The 20,649-nt window shown below is 26.9% G+C and overlaps 1 protein-coding gene across 3 annotated transcripts in view; it reads left to right on the top strand.

Moving 5' to 3' along the window:
• tay (tay bridge) overlaps window positions 1–20,649 on the top strand; it is a 494,398-nt gene that overhangs the window by 265,254 nt on the left and 208,495 nt on the right. For all 3 annotated transcript variants that reach the window (XM_067276200.1, XM_067276199.1, XM_067276198.1), the window contains exon 3: window positions 16,342–16,461. In XM_067276200.1, coding sequence (XP_067132301.1) covers window positions 16,342–16,461 — 120 coding nt within the window. The remainder of the gene's footprint in view (window positions 1–16,341; window positions 16,462–20,649) is intronic.

Genomic DNA, 20,649 nt, shown 5'->3' with positions numbered 1-20,649 from the left:
AAGAATAAAGTATTATCTATTTTAATTATGTACCGTTTATTACTGGGTAAAGATATGCTATTAAATTTACGATTTAATGTATTTTTATAAGCTATAAAAATTTCAGGTTATTTTATCGATATCACGGGTTTCGAAATTCATTTTTATATACATGAATATTAATGTCCCGTGAGAAAATTTATTAAGCCATTTTATATATCTTCGAATTTTTACACCAATCTCATATACACTTTTAAGAATTTATTAGAATTTTTAAGGAGCATTTCAAATCAGTGTTAAATAATTAAAAACAATTCAAGAAGGTTTAAAAAACAATTTCTTTTTAAAATTATTAAAGTAAATTAATATTGTATTATTATATTTAAAAAGATGTTATTTTGATTTGCTACCGAAATGATTTTATTTTTATTTACTTATTAAATATAATTATTAATTTAATTTAATTTGATAATAAGTAAATTGAATAGAAAATTAAATGAAATTTATTCAATTGTGAATTTATTATTTTTAAAAAATTTTTAATTAAATTCTATTCTCTATTAAAATTTTAAATATATATATATATATATATATAGTTGTATACACTGTCGATTATATTATTGCGTACGGTAATTTTGAAAATCATTTTTGCTAATTAACTCAGATAGTTTTTGTTACTCAATTATAATTTAAATTTTATACACTTAAGTCATTAAGCTTCATAAAAATTTCTATTTAAATAAGACTTTAATTAAAGTTTAATTTTTCTCTTCCCCCGATTTCCTTCCGTGTAATTCAGTTTGTATTTTTAACATCTTTATCATCATTAATATCAAATTTATTGCAGGAAACATAAATAAGCGGATTTAATTATTTATAGGCTACGAAATATTTTTCTAATCAAACTGGTAATTCCACTCCCGTACTTAAACGTTCGCATTAATGGAGATGTCCGCGATTCTTTTTACTATAGATTAATTGATACTGCACGTTTGTTTATTGATTATTAACAAGAGTTTTGCTTTGTAAGGCCATCAATGGTGGCATTAAAGAAACCTCACCGCTTCTGCTGACTCACTGTTCACAATCATAACTTGATCGCCATAAAATGGTTTGATAACTTTCCTCTGGCAGGTGGTCTCTCGGTAAGTACTTCTTGAGTCATATTGTTGTGAAGAGGCGATAAGCGTATCACGTTGTTAGACGAATATACAGTAAACTATGCGGAATTTTAATGGGCCTTACTGTTTATTGCCCCCTTTTTTTAATTCGGAAGGACAAAAAAAAATTTATGAAAGATTTTTCTGTTGTTTAATCGAATTCAAAAAGCAATTTTGCGGATTGGAAGCAATAAGAAAGTTAAAAGGCTATCGTAATGACTTTTACTTATGTAATTTTTTAAATTTATATTATATAGCTTTATTATATTATATGGTCTGAATTTATATACAGCCTATATTATTTAAATTTAAACCATAAAATAAGCATTTCTTGACCTTTAATGTTATAGTGTTATTGAAAGGTTTTTAAACTTTTATTATTAAATGTTTTTATTAACAAAAGGAAAATTAAATTTCCTCGCATGTTAATTTTTGACGGTAATATTGAGAAATATATTGTGATAGCTTATTAGTTAGGTATTTATTTTAAAAATTTGTTTATTGGAAAATTTTCAAATATGATTAGGAAAATGAATTGATCCTTTTCTAAAGGTAATCGAATTATTAGAATTTTTGAGTCAGTAGACTTTTTTGTTTAACCTTGTTGGTTTAATGTGTTGTAATAATGTTTTAAATGCAAAATTTATAACATTATACTTTTTCTTCTTTTTTTAAATATCATGTTAAAGATTAGTTGATGTTATAAAATGTGTTTTGGTGTTAATTACGCTTATAATCTTTAAAATAGTAAATATTCAATTTTTCCCTGTGGGAATAGTGTTTTAATGGTGATATTCTTTGCCATTTACTCCCCTGTAAATTCTGATATTTTCTCTCGCTTAAATAGATATATAACTTGATTGTTTGGTTAAGAATAGTGAGTGACGCGTCGAGTCATTGTACTACGTTACCGAATAGTCCGTAAATACTGTACTTTCTCCGTACAGCTGTTTGGGTGTATCCGAACCAGGGCGCTGAACCACAGATTTAGAAGGATTACTGTTCTAGCTTTTTGTGTCATTCATTCTCTTTGATTTTTATTGTCTTGCACATAGTCTGCTTTTGAAATTAATGTGATAAATTGACAAAATAGATAATAAACCGAATCTGTGCTCAGAATTAAAAATTTATACGGGTTTCAAAATTTAAAAAATTGATGTTTTAATTACGAAATGGTGTTTTTAAGTGGTGTTTTTTTTTGTAAAAGTGAAGAAGTTAAAAAGTATTAGACGCAAATTTGAAAATGAAAACAAAAGTAAATAGTTATAAAAGATTTACCCGTTTTACTAGACACAACAGCAAGCATAAAACTTATATCATAGTACAAATAATGGAAATTCATGCTATTAAAATTCTAAAGTAATGCTAGTACTTAAAAAAAAAAGAAGAGGAGGAAAATAATAGTAAAAATGTTTAGCTTTTAAACTCTTGAAGTTTTGTTCGTATTTTGGTTCATTGTAAATTTCTCTTTATTGAAGGAAAGTCCTCCCAGGCGGTGCCATTTTAACACTGGCAAATAGTTGCCATATCTTTATAGAATCGAGTATATTTTACGGCCGGGCGATCTATTTCTCGATAGTGTTCATCAACCAAACTCCTCCCAACCTGACGATGATTTGGCGGATTGCCAGCTATCTAGCCATAAGCATTGCTGTTGGTGTGGTCGGTTGGTTTTGTAGACAGTTTGTCAACGGTCTTGTATAACGGCTTAAGTCTGTGTCACATGTGGGATTATAGGAGACTACAGTACTACTTCGGCCGGAATAACTGTTGTGTTTGGTGGAAAGCTCGGGCTGAGTGAGGTGAGTCCTGCTTTTCTTTGCAGCACGACCGATGTTGATGTGCTTTGTTGCCTTTTATCTGCAGATTATGACTCGTGCTTCTATTCTTTCCGTTCCCCGTCTGTCATGTTGATTGAGTGGCTGCACATAGAGAAGGAACGAAAAAAGATGTCTTTTGTGACTGCGGTTAAGCAATTCGTTCTTATCGTACTACCGTGTATTGAACAGCCAGGAAAATAAATACAAATGTTATTCGGCAAAAGAAAAAAAAATGGATTTGAGAAAATTGTTTATTTATAGTGTGGAGTTTTTATGATTAAAAAGATTTTAATGAAGCGCGCACTTATGTTTTAAAGAACAAATATGAAAATATATTTATACAATATTTACTTATATATACCGCATATACTTAGATATAAATTAATGCGTATATTTAAATTTTTCTTGTCGTTAAATTTTATTTACTTTATTGTAATAGAAAATATTTGCTTAGAAATTTTTCTTTCATTTTCTAATTCTAAAATTTTATTTGAAAATATGTTTTAAATGGAATTTAATCTTTGGAAGTAATATTTTAACACCAATATTAATACTTTCTTGTGTCTTGGGATTTCTTTAGAAGTTTAAAAATGTATATTGGTTTGTTACGAACTTTACCAAATTTTTATTAAGTTACGTACTCGTTCAAGCTCTAAATTATCATAGTTGATTCCACATATGTTTAAAAAATATATTAATAGGAATTATTAAATTGCAAAAAAACCTTTACATCGAAATTTAAACAGAAATAAAGTCGATCGAAGTTGAGCTATGTAAAGTTTTCAATAGGATGTTCTTTTTCTACGTTAAACATTATTTTTCGTTTGCTTAGACTATTTTTGAATGAAATATGCTATTTATAACTGTTCGTATCAAAAATGTGGAAATAAAATTTATTATTTTTGATTTATGTCGCTTATATTCTGCATATAGGATGTAACAAAACTTCGTGCCAATATTTTAGGAATAGATTCTAGAAGAGAGTCAAAGAACAAGCTTAAAATCCTATATAAACATTTTAAAAATTCCTCTTCGTTTTCGAAATCTGACTTACCAAAAAAAGGTACTTTTAAAATTTTCCCCAAAGTTTTAAAACATTGCAGTTGCCAAGTTTTTTTAAAAGTAATTTTGTACTTTTGTTAAGGGATTGAGGTATGCAGGCCTTATTGTAATAAATGTAAACAAAGCCTTGTTTACTTTAAGATTTTTCAGTATCCATTCGTTTTATAGTATATTAAAAAAAATAGTTGGAAATCGAGGATTTTTAATGTAAATTTACTTTTAATAACGTTTCGTTTTTAGAACATTGAATAATTTACGAAAATATTCGAAATGTCCTCCGCGGTCAAGAACGTTTACTTCTTTTAAAAACAATTGAAGGCCCAATACTCATATTAAAACAAGTTCAATTTCCATGTATTAGAAAACAAAAAAATTAACATTGAAAATAACGTTTGAATTTGTACGCGTTGGCATTTCTTTATACAGTATAATTTTATATTGAATTATACTTATGAACCATTAATTTCAGATATATAATATATTTAAACTGCTCGAATTAGTAGAAACTAATAATGGGATCGATGCATTCCACCGTTAAATATAAAAAATTTATTTATACCGAATTCGGTATTCGGATTACGGAATTACAATTTGGTATTATTAATAATATCAAATTGGAAATACCAAAATTAATACGAATATTTTATCGCCACAATATGTAACTACTATTATATTTATCTAAAGAAATTCAAAGTTGCGTTAAAAATAATGACGAACACCAAAAACTTATACAGACTAATTTTCTTTTAATTCAATGAGAATTTCATTATTACTCTAAAATTAAGTTGCAATGTGCAGAAATTTGGAAAAGTGGGTTGAAAGATATTTAGAAAGCCGATTATATATATATTGATATTTATTCATCGTTTTGATCTTGTGATAAATTGAATTATGTTTTAATTAATTTATATTTTTGAATTTAGGAGCTGGACTTAATTTTATACCTATTATAAAAGGGCGGATGTGAAATCTAAATAATAATTGTGTAAACTGCTGCGGGGATTAGCGATCGATATCGTCAAAACTAACTAATTGGCCTATAGAGAAGTTAGATATCGTTTTAAAGCTTTTTAGGAGTGCATTATTAACCTTTACTTGAGCGAAGGATAAAGTGCACTGCAATCAATGAGAGAGCAATTAACTAAATAGATAAGATAGATGCAGTTTAGTTTCTATAGGTCATTATAACCTATAAATCTTCACGTTTATAAATATACACGATAAACTGACGAGATACAGTTTAAGATGACCTGTAGGGGTGCGATAAATACATTGAAACAGTTTTGTCTTGCTTTAGAGCCTTTAAAAGCTAAAAGAAAGTATAATTTCAAAAAAAATTTAAATCAGTAATATTTATCCTTTTAATATTAATTTATCCTTTTTGTTTCTAATGTCTTTTGACTGTAAATATATACTTTTGTTTTTATCGTATTACTTTATAGAAAAAAAAAGTTAAAATATTAAAAATATTGTCATCGTGAATAATTTAATCAAATTTAAAATACTCAAAGTAAGAATATAAAAAATAAGTAATGAAAATGCATATTTTATGTTGTGTTATATTCTTACATTATTTATATCTTGTTATAAGTGCTTTAAAAAATTATATGAGCAGTTCGTAGGATTAACTTAATTTACGAAATAAAAATAAGTTTTCATCTCATCTTCCCTTTTTAGAAGGTTTTACATATAATATTATTTAAATAATAATAATAATAATAATAATATAATAACGAAGTATTATTATGATAGCTCGGAAGAGAAGATATTAAATAAAATAGAAAATATCAGTTCCATAAACTTATAAATGAAGATTTTTAATTACTATTAGTAGAGTTTATATCCGAATTAATTTAATAATTATCTTTTGTTTTATTTTTTTTTATGTTATTCAACCACAGTTACTAAATCAAAATTTTAATGGTCTTAAAAATTGGTTCTTCCTTGTTAAAATATTTATTTAAAATAGTTTAAATATTTTATATACATATTTTTGTTATAAACAAACATCAAGCTCTTTATTCAGTCGTTTTCTTGCGTGTTTAAATTTTTTAAACTATCGAAATTAAATTCTGAATTTAACCCAGACTTCACAGTATTGTAAAGTTTCTATCGCAGTTATTTTATACTTGCAATATGTCATTTTTATAAATGTAACTTATTTGAATATAGTCTATTTTTATTTTTCTCGACTGGAAATATAGCAAAGGAATAGGGAATAAAATAACTTTATGAAATATTTTTACGTCTTATTTTGCAAATAATCTAATATAAAATATTTTTAAAAAAATATTATTTATTCACTGTGCATATCACGTAATTTGGTTCTAAGTATATTTTCATGTTATTTTTCTCTTTCTTTATAGGAAAACATATTTCAAAATTTTGTTTATATCTTATTATCTTTAAAAGATTTCTATATAAGAATATAAATATTCAAAATTCTGTTGATGTAGCCATCGTTCCGGACAAGTTACATAAATGTAAACAGAAATCATCTGATCAACATATCTTTTCTCTATTTTCACTTTATGAAGATTGAACTGCTAAATCGTATAATTTTTATATTTAAACTTACATAGAAGTCGAAAGTTTTTGGATGTCGTCAAAAATATTTCTAGTTTGAAATAAAGAATTTAGTCTTATCTTTCATTTTATTTAGCAGGTAAAATTCTGTTTGTCAGTTGTCAATTTTCATGACGAAGAAATTTGGCCGAATATTCTTTTAAGATTATTATTCTTAACATTTTTCGTATGAGAATTTTTATTTAGACTCAGTTATAACAAGGTTGAATAAATTTATGCATAGCTATTATTAGAACATGGAATTTTATAAAGTAGTATTGTTAAATATGTATTTTTATTTTTTAAATCGATAACATGATCATACGCGAACGGATAACATCTCGCCAAATTTGTGAAATAATTTAAACAATATAATTTTGAAAATTTCTTATTTCATATTAGTATAAATTTTGTAACTTTAAAACTTGTTTATCATTCTTTTGATGAAACTAAGATTTTTGTAAGAATGTTGCTAGGTGTAACATTATAACATTGTAAAATATTAAAGAATAATCGTTTTTAATAAATTAGACGATTTTGATTCGAAACATTTAAGAATTAAAAAAAGAAATTAATGATAATTAGTGTTTACTATAATCGAAAATGGAAAAATCTGAATGTTTAACGCCATTTTTCTGAAGAAATATGTATAAAATAATTATTAATTAACCTATGATTTAATGAAAAGGTATTATGATTCAAATGAAGACATCTTATTTTGATGTCTTCTTCTGAAATTGTTAACGAAAATAGTTATTTTTCTTCATTGAGGATAATCTATGAGTAACATACCCGTGTGTGTGTGTATATATACATATAAGAAACGAATTTTTTCCTTAAATTTAATGAGAGAAAAAAGTTCTTAGACGTCTTTAAATAATTTTTTTTAATTAAAACGCAAAAAACCACGAAATTGGTACTAAAAAAACAGAAAAAAATCGATATATGCGTTGAAATATTTCGTTCTTTTATTAAAAATTTAAAATTATTTCACTAAAAATAGCTAATTAAAAAAAACTGCTAATAATTATTTTTAATTAAAGTTAATTTTTTAAGCGTTTAAAATATTTCCAGAATAAAGTGTTTCCATCTTATCATCTTATTTAATAAATAATTTTTAGGATGAGCAAGTTTTTATTGGATTTTTATTGATATAAAAAAATAATTTTTCTATTGTTCAAAAAATGAATTTCGATTTTCGATATTTGTATATAAAACTTTACGAAAGCAAAATGTAGAACTTCTATTTGAATGTAATTAAAAGAATGGTTTTTATTTATTTATTTATTTATTACGTTGCTATTTTAAATTATGAAAAATCTTATACGTGTTACTTCACAGTTTTATATATTTATGAAATTTTAAAATAAATTTTTGGAATTTCCAGAATTTAATTTATTAAACGCAGACAAATAGCTCAAGAATGACGAATTGTAATGTATAAATTGTACGTTAATTACTTCATTCAAAAGTGATTTTTCGGAATATTAAAATGTAGAAAATGTTATTAAATTATAACATCATTTTCTGGATTTTCAGCTAATCCTCCCAAATGAGTTGGAAATGTAACATTATGGAAAATAGGAAACGAAACAAGTTATCCGTCATCGCGATTTTGGGTTTGTCATTTCATGAATATTGTGGAATTACAACAGGCAAAGCATGATGACTGATCATTTTCTACTGTCAGAATGACAGTCGAGACACTAATCTTTTGCACTTTCGACATAATCGCCCTAATTTACACGTTTCGGTTTAATTAAATTAATTAAAATAGAGCATCGAATTCGACGGATAAGATTATGCTATTGTTTTATTCAAGCTTTGAATATAATTATTGATTTTTAGCCGCAACGCTTTGCCAAATTTATTAAAATCGCGTCTCAAGTTTAACTTTACATTTTGTCACTTTTGGGATAATGAATGTGCCCTGTTTTAATTATTAATTATTAACCTAAGTTTGTCTTTCTCACTTCTGATTTAATACTAAAAGTTTGCATTTATAAGTAACTAATATTCTAAATATTTTAATATATATATTTTAGAGAAAAGGAGGGGCTTGCTTACAATCGGATTAAGACATTCTTACAGATTTTCTATGAATTTTTTGCTTATTGAATGTTTTATCGATCATTATATATAGATGCTGACCGATGTTTTCTTTGATGTCGATATTTTATCGATATTTACAGAAATTCAGTCTAGACTATGTAATTCGATTTTTATTAGTCTACTCACAAAGGATGTGTCTCGTGTATTTTCTTTTATTTCTTATTCCTATTATCGTGAAATTATAAATAAATAATTTATACACAAACTTACATCTAGAAGAGGTAACATAACATGATTTTATTTCAGTACATAATGGGATTGTAATTCCGTTAGATCACCGATTCTTTAGTAGATTTGCCAAGGATTTGATATTATCTGGGGGCGAGCTTCTTTTAATAGGTTAAATCAACCCGAAGGTATCGATTAAGCATGCATTTTGATGATAATTTGGCTAAGCTTTCATTTACATTTGCGGTTAGTCATCTACTCATCCAGACATACGGTAGCTTTAATGTTTATAGCTTTACAAACAAGCGCTTATTTATATACTCCTTTTATTGATAATCGACATTAAATTCGTTTTAATTATTAAAATAATCTGTTGGAAAATAATGAAAGGAGATGTAAAATTATAAAACGAAATCTGCCCTTTTATTGTCGACGTAATTGCGATTGTATTGTATCAATAATAAAATACCAGAATCGTGTTGACTTTTTTTCTTTTCAGTTTATTAAATATTTTTCAAGTTAATGTCGTGTTAGAAAATAATTTCGAGTGTGTTTATACTGATAGGGAATTCTCGGAAGATTTTTTAAAATGATAAACGTTAAAAATTAAATTCCAGAATCTGACATTGTTTATACGATGAAGCGAAATATTTCGTGTGTCGAAAGTTTAAGGATAATATTGATTGTTGTCTAACGAAAAACAAAGTTAATCCTTACACAAAACAAATTTCTATATTAGAAAGAGGATTTTAAAAAATGTTCTATCGTTAAATACATAATGTAAAATTTAGGAGTAGAAATATAAACGAATTATTTATAAATATCGCAATTGAAATGATAATATTAAAATACACTGTACAATTGTTAAGTTTGAACGTTCTGATTTAGTAATTAATCATCTGTCTGTCCTTAAAGTTCATTCAAACCAAATGAAATTTTCATCAATTGAGAAATTCGAGGAAGTAAGTGTCGCCATCTGTGGGAAAAAGTTAAAGTTTTCGTATTTCATCCTTTTACATTATTATTATTATTAAATGTTTAAAATATTCCAGGAGTTAACTGTCGGCCGTAAATTTTAAACCTTTGTTGCCTTATATTTTTATTAATGCGGATTGATTTATTTACTTTATCCAGAATTTTATTACGAGGAAAATTCACCATAAAAAATATTATCAAGCTTAACATCTGTCTTTTTATTCTCTATTTATAACTGTTAAAAAGTAATGTAATTTTATACTTCTTAATTTTAATAAACGGAAAGTAATTAATTTTGTATATTTGGTAAAACGGTAATAATTTTCACTTAGAGATAAAGGAATTAGCGTTGTAGATAATGACGTTAATTGGTATATATTATAAATTAATCGCGCAGGACTCCTAAAATTAAAAAGTAACAAGCGAATATAAATTTTTAAATATATTAATTTAAAATATAATAATTTACGTTCATTATTTAAAAAGTCAATTATTTTACTTAGTATTCGTTATAAATAAGAAAAATTCGTTGCGAGTTTCAAATGAGTTTATTTGTTGTCTTAATACCATAAGAGGAAAATATCATTATTTTAGTGTTGCATGAAGTATAGTAGTTTCGATAAATTTCTCCCTGCTTTCCTGGAGACCTATCATTACTCTTATCTAGGGATCCATGACCTATTTTGTCTCGAGATTTCTTGTCTACATTAATGTAATTCTCCTTGGATGGAAGAGAAATGAGGACGCAAAATACATTGTACGCAAGATAGATACATACAGCAAATGAAATGAAAGGTTGATATGAAAATGTAAAGAAACTAATGATGTCGATTACCGTGTTAACGATATAAGTTCTCGTCTTGAGGGATACATTGACCGTCACTAACTGAGCCCACCGACTGAAAACGGACTAGAAAACTATTAGAGATAATAAATTACAATGTTATAAAAGCTTCATCGTAAAACGCTTCATAAAATTCACATTTCGAATTAACTACATAAATTTCTAGCCGCATGTTTGAAGCTTCGTTCGTATAAATCCAATATCGTTCGTTTTGCCATCATAAAATTTTCCAATTGATTTTGTCGCCTTTTACATTATTACATTCTAATACATTTCTGTATTTTCCTCCATTGTTCTCCTTCGATTTAGCGTATTAATGATCTCTCTGTGCAATTTTTTCGTGTTAAAATTTGATATTGATTCATAAATTTTCTCTTTTTTCAATCGGTATTCGGATCTGTCTACCCTTTTGTCATTTAATTTTACTTTTCGTGTAATTTATAATGACTATTTAACTCGGTGAAATTTGCGATTTACAAAAGATATAGATACATATAAGAATATATAATAAAAAATTTATTGGATTGTTATGTGAATTTAATACACGTTTCAGTTTTGAAATCAATATCGGTATTTTATTTTATTTATTCTATTAAAGAAGTTTTAAGATGTAGAACTTTAATAAATTTCTCGCTTTTTAGAACTTTTTTTTAAATGTATTTTTGCTGAAATAATTACACGATAATGTACACCAATTTATATTCATGTTTGTATGTATCCTTAATTATTTAACAGGAAAATCTGGAGATCGAATGATATTGATTCCAGTTTACTATCGTCATATCTGAAAGGGTTTATTAAACATTTTTTTTGTTTGTTTGAAAGTTCGATTAATAGAAGGTTGTCACGGAACGAAATTTCTGACATTGCAAAAAAATTGATTAATATTATTTATAAATATTTAGTTTAGTCCTTGAATTATGTTAAAAAATTTGTTACAATGATTGAAAAGAATTAATTAAATTTTTTTTGTTATTGCGTAGTAACTTTTCCTTATACAGACAGAGGCGTGATAAAATATTAAATAGAGAATTGTACCTTTTTTTTTTTAATTTAAAAATCTTTATTAATGTATAATTGATATTCATATATTATATATCTCTTTAGATAGATAAATAAAAATTTATTAAATTATTTTGACAAGATTCAGAATGCGCAAAGAATCGTAGTGATAAAATTTAAATCATAAATGGAATCGGAGAATAAATCAAATTGTAACCCACACACGATATTAGATGTCGTCGTAAATAAAAAGTCATAACCTTAAATGGAATAAAATAAACTTATAAGTGAGAAGGCTCAATTATTTTCGAACACGTTTTATTCGAAGGGCAAAATAAAATTCAAATTAAACCCTCGTCGAAGCAGATTTCCTAATTGACAACGATCCAAATTCTCTCGATAAAAGTTGTTTGCCGCACTTCCATCCTACCAACTAATTCTCTCCTATTAACAATCATGTGACACCGATCCGGTAAGGGTGAAACTGCGTCTGTCACTAATTAGAGGAACCACGGGAGATCCTCTAATGTAATTTTAATGAATCCGGGAGCAGGAATATTAATGAAATCATCATGCGCCCTGGGATCATTAAGTTTACATTAGATTATTACATATTTGTCCGCTAGGGTGTGCTGTAATTACGAGTCTCAGTCCGCCCAATCAGGCGACAACAGTTCTCCATCCCTTTCGGTGCCCCCGTCCTTAGTTGTCTTTTGTCGTCCTAATTGTCATCTTGTCGTCTTTGCCATCCAAAACGCTGGCATCGTGCGTGACTCGAACAAGGCGCTCCACTAGTTCTATCGTTTCGGAGATGCTAGAAATTGGTTCGTTGTCGAATTGTTTGTTAGCTGCCTTACAGATCATCATCATCATTATCATCATTAATCCGAGGACAAAAATATTTTGCCCTGTTTAAAAATATATAATCTTTTATCTGGGCAATTGTTTATACAGTAGTAGAAATTTCTGTCATTTTTGATATGTCAGTTTGGCTTGTTGTTCTAAACATTGTTTCGGCTTTAGTTTTTCGTTTATTTTACATTTATAAGGCTTAAAAACACGCGTGTGAATATTATTTCTGTTGTAATTAGCCTATAAATAAATCGATGGCTTATTTTAGGTAAATTAATCTAAAATTCATAATTAAAATTTTTACGGGACGCAATAGAATTTTCATATAGAAATATCCCATGTCTGTCTGAATCTATGCGAAACTCACGACCGAAGTAAATTTGTTGTTTAGAAAGTTTCAAGATTCTCTTTGAAACACTCGAAAAACTGTTTCCATTCGACCTTGTAGCAACGATTCGTGTTGCATCATATTGTAAGGCTGCAAATAGAGGAAAAGAAAAGTCGCAGGCCTAATTTATTCGGAAATGGGAAATTTCTCTACTGTTTTATCTCTTTCCCGATATATTGAGGTTAATCCAGATTTATTTCTCGACGATTCTTTGCCACTGCGGAAGGACGGCGAAATGCACATAAGAGTAGTCTTATTCTATTTATATAAAATTATTTTTGTATTTGAAATTAGACACTTCTTAAGTTGGAGCGAATTTTCTCCTCTCGCTCTATCTCTGGATTTCCCAAACCGGGTTGCGGGATTCCTTGGGGTTCCGCCGGAGATATGAGAGACCACCATTTTATTCATTCCCTTTTTTGGCCCCGAGGGTACCGAGCGGTCTTTGGAAAAATACAAACCGATAGTGAATCTCTTGGCGAGAGGGTAAAATCCAAATTCATAAATCGATATGATAGATTTTTTTTTTTTTTTGAAACACGATAAACTAAATTTAAAAAATGTTTCTGTATAACGCTACAGTTTATCACTCTTCACCACCCCGTAGCTTTCAATTAATAAAATATCGACGTGCCCTCGACGAGAGAATTTAAACGATTCGTTTTATATATGAGATTTTTGTCTCAAACGAATGCTTCGTCTTCGCGGTTCTTTACTTTCTCTACGAAATGGCAAATGCTTAACGAGTTAACGAAAATAATAAGTTAGAAAAATTTCGATTGATCAATATTTTATTTAGCACGATAAAAGTAAAGTTAAAAAGCATTTTTCATATTTTTTAATCGTCTATAGCCTATTTTTATCCACTTGGAGACAATAATTACAGAAATTTACGATAGATGCCTATGTCTTCGTTTATCTCATTTTGCTTAATGATTTTAATTTAAATACTTCCGAGATGTTATTTCATAATGAATATCAAATATATTAATGTAATTAGTACAGAAATTTGAAACATCTCAAAAGATAATAATTATAACGCAGTTTACTAAGGAAGTCAAATACATTACTCTTTGTCAGGAAACTCTTTTATGTATTGTTTCTCGAAGAATGATGATTGATGATTAAAAATAAAGTGATGTTTTACTAACGAAAATAACATTATCAACAGCGTAAAGAATATAATTCTAGTATCGGCTGTTAAATAAATTTTTTTTTCCTTTGTAAAATTGCATTTTATATTAAGCCGTTTTATCGGGAATTAATTATAAAAGATTGGTTTTGTAATTTTTTGAAAAGATTATAGATTCCTTCCCTCGCCCGAATAGAAATATTGTTGATAAAAGAATTGAAAGTAAAATGTTTTCCATTCATTTAATTATTTTAACAAGTACTTACAAGTTTTAATGTTTTATAAATAGTGAAGTTGAGCATTTTTTATGAAATGATATATATATATATATGATTATTAAATATATATATATATAACTTTTATAAGATAATTTATCAAACGCTTTAATCGCTATAATAGTCGTTATTCTTAACATCTGATCAGCTGTCAACTAAACTTTTCACGATAATTTGTAAAATGATTGAGTGAGTTTCTCTCTCCCTCTAAAATCAACCCATTTGAATTTTTCCGATCTATAATATATATATATATATACTTTTTTTTATATTTGAAATATTTCTTTTACTAACAATAGATGATTTTTTCCCCTGCCATCTATTTTAACGAAGCGCAGCACGTCTGCTCTTAATTGCTGACTTTCTCACCTCTGATTCCATTAACTGGGTACGACAATTGGGGTGGGGTGGTACTCTGTGCACGTGCTGGAGGCGTGGAGAGAATAGTTTTCTATTGTCACGTTATACACGACTCTCTCTGACAAGGTGGAAGGTGCATGGGTGATGTGAAATTCAGAGGGGGAAAACTTTTTTTTATTTTCTTTGACGTTTACCTTTCTCTCTCTCTTTTTTTCTTATTTCTAAATGCATACTGCTGTGTATATCAACTAAACATGCGATTAAACTTTTCTTTTAAAACATTATCTTTATATAAGTGTGGTTTTTTTTTATATATTTTTTAACATTTCTGATTATGAACTTCAAGTATGAACTTTATATAAATTTATTATATTAAATTGAATACCAAACATTGCTTTGTTTTATGGAAGAAACATGAGAGAGAGAATTTTTTTATACTGAATTGAAATATTTGTAGTTGTTTGTATTGTTTTCTTTTTTTTATTTAAATATTAAAAATCGGATTTTTTGTACGTTGAAATATTTATTTTATTTATGTATACGATATAAATTTCAACGTATATTATATACACGTTCAAATTTCTCTTTGTTTTAACATAAGAATTTGTAACTGTTTTTAACTGCAAGAGAATTGTAGAACAAAAGATCATTGTGGTCGGTCGGACTCAGATAGGGTGGACCGTTGTGATGAGAAAAGGGGATCGATGGGCCCAACCCGGATTTCCTTGAAAAAATCTTTTCAAAGAATGGAGTCTTGGGATTTGATCCCGGATTCCTTTAGCGTTAAGCTGAAATCGAATCCAGGATTTTGTCGGTGGCTTTACCACCATCGAGAAATTTTTATTTTATTTTTTATTTTTTGTAAATTGCAAAGAACTAAATTCTACAAGATGGCGTCATTCGAATTAATTATTTCATATTTGTCATGAGGAAAGGCGAAATTTTAACGACTTATTCATTGCGTGTTAGATATCACGTATACCATAATTTTTTAGTTCTGTATAATGATTTTAATGCTGATGAATTATTGCTTACTATAATAATAAATCATTAAATTTTTATTATTTCTTTATTATAAATGAGAAAATATTAGTAAAAGGAAATTTCTGGTATAAATTATGAAATATTTTCTGTGATTAGAACCTTAAAAAAAGCATAGATAATTTTTATTGTTCAGGAAATTAAAGAATATATAAAATAGACGCTCGAAGGATTGTTTTGGCTAACTTTTTTTTTGTATATTAATTGACATTGCATTTTATATAACACAGTAAATTACGTAAAAAAAGTTCTACCAATTTGTTGCGTTTGGATCTCAAAAGCACAAAATACATTCACAATTAAATATTGAAAAGCAAGATTATAATGCACTACTTGATCATTAATATACGAACGATTTACATTGCAAAAATCGCATTTTTAAAATTTTAAACAGTCGCGAATTTTTTTACGGCTGCTCGAGATTTTTCATTGAGTAAAACGCAATTTTATGGACAGGTTTGAATATTTTATTATTTTTAACTTCTTTCTTCTCCATTTGTACTTATCGACTATTTATTTCTTATATAAATATATAATAATAATAATAATTTGAATAATTTATATTATATTAAGATAAATCTAAATGAAATGTAATATGTTTTGTAGATCACAGACCTCTTACACAATAATACCAGCGTTGCAGAATTGAGTAATGAAGAGAACTCCAGGCCGAATGAAGAACTCACCCGACCCCAAAGGTGTACATCCGGAGACCAGCTGAGTGATGTAACTGTCAATATTTTGTTATTCCTAACGATTATAGTAGTACACGTTAATCATTAATGGGATTTTTTTGCAATTATAATAATAATCTTATAAGTTCCTGTTATTTTTTTCGAATTTAATCCAATATCTCGACTTCTGCCGATGTTCTTTGATTCCATATCTCTTTTTAGATGATTAGATTTCCAATATATATAAAAGAAAAGGGCAGTAATGCATCTAATCTGCTGAGAGATCTTCAATTTTTTAAATTTCGGGTCATCCAAATTTTAGCATTTGAGGAACGAGAAATTGAAAATCTGATGATACAGAGTAGATGCTGTCACAGAATAGATTAGTTGTATGTTTAAATTTGTTTGAAATAAAAATAAAATTAAAAAAAAAACAGTTTATTTTAGTTTTTATAAAGTTAATTTTGTCATCTGATTAGAATATTTCGTTAGTTACGAGTTTAAATTCTTCTGATAGCTTAATCTCAATAATTATGAGAACAGAATTTGTATTATCACAACGGTGAACGGGTGATAAATTCTGTATTTTTCTCAAAATATAGAATTTGTCGTGCTTCCTGTTGTGATAAAATAAGACGTGTCAGAGATATGTGAGACATTTATATTTTCTTAAAATATAGAATTAAAAAAATTATATATAATTTTAATATATATTAATTAATTAGTATATAATTTTTAATATTTATATTTTAATTGCATATTTAAATTTTAATTGTTAAAAAGTATATTACATTTTTACCGTGTTAACAAATACTGAGAATTCTTTAAGAAATATTTTAATTTTTGTAGCATTAATGTTTATAAAATATTTACTAGAATTAAGATAAATATGTCGCATAGTACATAGGTAATTTCTCTCCGGTGGATAATTTTACCCGTAAAAATTTACTGTAATTTTAATAAGACTTATTCTTAAATACAACAAATGCTCGTATATCAAAATTTTAACACTTTAAACCTTAAATGTTTCGATGAACTTGGAATTCGCTGATGTAAGTAGTCGTTAATCTAAATAGCATTTTATTGTTTTTAGCTACAGTGTACACAACTAACAGTTCTAAATTTTAAGAAATACATCTTACACTGATCATCATTAAATAATAATCTTATTCCAGTTTACCTTAACCTACCAAAGTACTTGATAATACTTCACCTACATACTCGGTTTCTTATAAGTATATTCGACCTTACTAATGGGTTTTTTTTTTATGTGGAGTCAAAATCATAATTTTATACGAACGCTAGTTTTTATAATTTTATATTGCATTCATTTAAATCGACCTGTAGTACGAATATAAAAGTTTCTTTTATTGCATGCTCGTTATATTAATTTAAAAGATTTTTATAGTTTGTGAAAATGTAACCTGTTTACTTAGAAACAACTTAACTTCTTATTTTTTTTCTTGTGAATTGAAACCAGTTATTGTTAAGAGAATTATTATGGACCTTAGTAAAATTTGGGTTTATTGAGTCATGGTCGTGGAATGAATACACGAAATCATTAATGTACAAGTTAACAGTGAAGAATTCTGGAAAATATAAACGAGAGGGGAAAAAATTGTTTACGTTAAAAACATTTTACATTTAAAACTATTCGCAATTTTTCGAAATAAATATTTTGTAATGTTAAATTTAATTATAATTATTGTTTTGTTATTTTAAAATTGTTTCCTCTCCTTATATAATAATTGTAAAATTATTATTATTTTTTTTAGTAATTTTCTGTTTTATAATTGACGTAATCAGAAAGTTCTTTTATTAAAGCGCATTTAATAAAAGTAATAAAATTTAATTAAAATTTATTATTTTAAATAAAAGAAGCATTAATTACATGAAACATCTAAACGAACACATCTGCAGTGAGTTGTCTTCGAAATTTATTCGAATGCATTTTTATACAGAATCAAGAATATTTTCAAACTTAAGATTTATTTATTGAATATTTTAAGTAATGAAAAAGTGTACCTTTTCAACTCAGCAATGTAAAAATGCACGTAATTTCATTTCGTAGTTCTAAAAAACGGTTGTAGGTAGAATTCGTTCAAAAAATGTAGTCTTTGACCGAAGGAAAATGTTTATTTCAGTAAAAACTCTTTCGATATTTTTATTTATTTTTTGACATATCTAATATTTCGCTATTTTCTTTTGAGATAAAAATTTAAATTTTCTCTTGCATTGTATCGATTTTTGTAAAAGGCACGTACAATAAACGCATTTAATATAATATTTGCCATACAAAATAGAAAAAAAATCCACTTTCGATAGTGTAAAATACTTAATTTTACTTAAAAGTTGACTGATTAACTTCAAAAGTGTTTACCTTAACATAGCTTTAAGTAAAGCTTATTTTAGATTAATTCAGACAAAATAGTTCTACACGTCGGTTAAATACTATAACAAAGTATAACTAAAACATTATGGAAACTTAGTTATCAAGCGCTTTGTATTAATGTTAACATAAAAATAATCGTTATGTCTCAAACTAGACGATTTTAGCAGTTCATAACTTTATTAAGAGTTATGAACCGCTAAAATCCTGTTTTACTTAAATAATTATACAATACATATAATTTCTTTAATTTACAAAAAATAAAATAAATAAATGACTGAGTCCTCAAATCACGCTTATATGTGCGAACCCCTAAAATTGTAGGAAATCATTCCACAAAAGCAGCAAGAATTATCAATCTCTTAGATGAAGCGTAATGAAAATAAGCAACAACGTAATAGTATCTTGAAGAAGAATAGCTGCAGAAGAATTAGCTAAAAACAATATGTCAGACCCCAGTTACAAATATAAATAAATAAAATATAACACTAATTATATTGCGCGGTTGAATCAGCTATTAGTTTCATTTTAAAAATGCTTTAGACTGTTTGAGTCGATTATTTTAGGGAATCATTGGGGTGTTTTTATCCAAACATACACACTCAGAAGCAGTATAAAGTCTCCAAAGTATAATCTACATCAACGGTCGCCGACCTTACGGACCCCTAAACTCACAATTCTGAGCCGATCACTATCATGAATTTTTTTTTAAACGATACAAACATCTATGGAATAAAATTTTACTTTATTAATATGAAATTTACTTGTTTAATTATAACAAATAAGTGTGAAGTTTGTTGCCGCTTGTTCGAAATAAGTTTATGAATTCTTGGCTCTGTACCACGAAGAACGACAATCACACTCACATTATTTACTGTTGATTATTTATTGATAAGTAATTTCGTGTTTGGTTTTAGATTCGAATAAAATAACTTCCAATAAGTGAGGAAAAGCAACCAAGCATTTTGCATTTCTTTTGTAATACTTCGCGTAACCTTGAGTTGATCAATGTCCAAATTTCTTTGCCCACCATCACAAATTTTTCGCGGACCATCGGTGGTCCACGGACCACCGCTGATGGACTACCGCTAATGGTTACGATATTTAGATATAAATATAAACTTTATAATTTTACTATTTTTTTTTTTTTAATTTTAACTTATGGTTATCTTTATTCTAGACTAAACAAGTGATTGGGAGCTATCTTTTCATTGATGATAAAATAGTTTTAAATGTAAAACATGTACTCGCTTATCAAACTTTGAAAACAGAATTTTATATAAATATATAGAGATTCTGCGAAACGATATTTCAGAAAAACAAACTCCGTTTACTTTCATTCATCTTGATGATGGATAAATGAAATTCTAAAGTTCTCATTTATCTATCATATTTAAACAGAACTAAATATATTTATAGAAAATAGATGATTCATGTACGTTTTATAAACGTTTAATATTATTTCTCAGAACCGACTTTAAATACATTTTAATTGTAAAATTACACTTATCGATCTCAATTCTGTATGTGTTAAGTTTGTGTGTAAACTTAATTCCTTAATTATAAAGACTGAAATAAATAGTAAATTTTTCTAAGCTCCTTTTGTATAAAAATTCAATTCCAATTTTTCGATTTAATGCTTTGACAGTTGATTCGAGTTCTAGAAAATAAAATTTATCATTTATTTTCTAGAATAATAGATCGAATTCCTGCTCAAATAATCACTTATCGGTTCTCGATTTTGAGAAAACGGCATTTACTAATTAAATAGGTATAAAAAGCTAATAACGTTCCTCTATTAATATAAAGAGGGTCGATTGTTGGAGTGATTATCTCATCAAAATTTATCAA

Source organism: Centruroides vittatus, unplaced genomic scaffold (assembly GCF_030686945.1).
Source record: "Centruroides vittatus isolate TY-2023 unplaced genomic scaffold, ASM3068694v2 contig_680, whole genome shotgun sequence".
NCBI classification, from domain to species: Eukaryota; Metazoa; Arthropoda; class Arachnida; order Scorpiones; family Buthidae; genus Centruroides; species Centruroides vittatus.
This window is presented reverse-complemented; position numbering and strand designations above follow the sequence as displayed.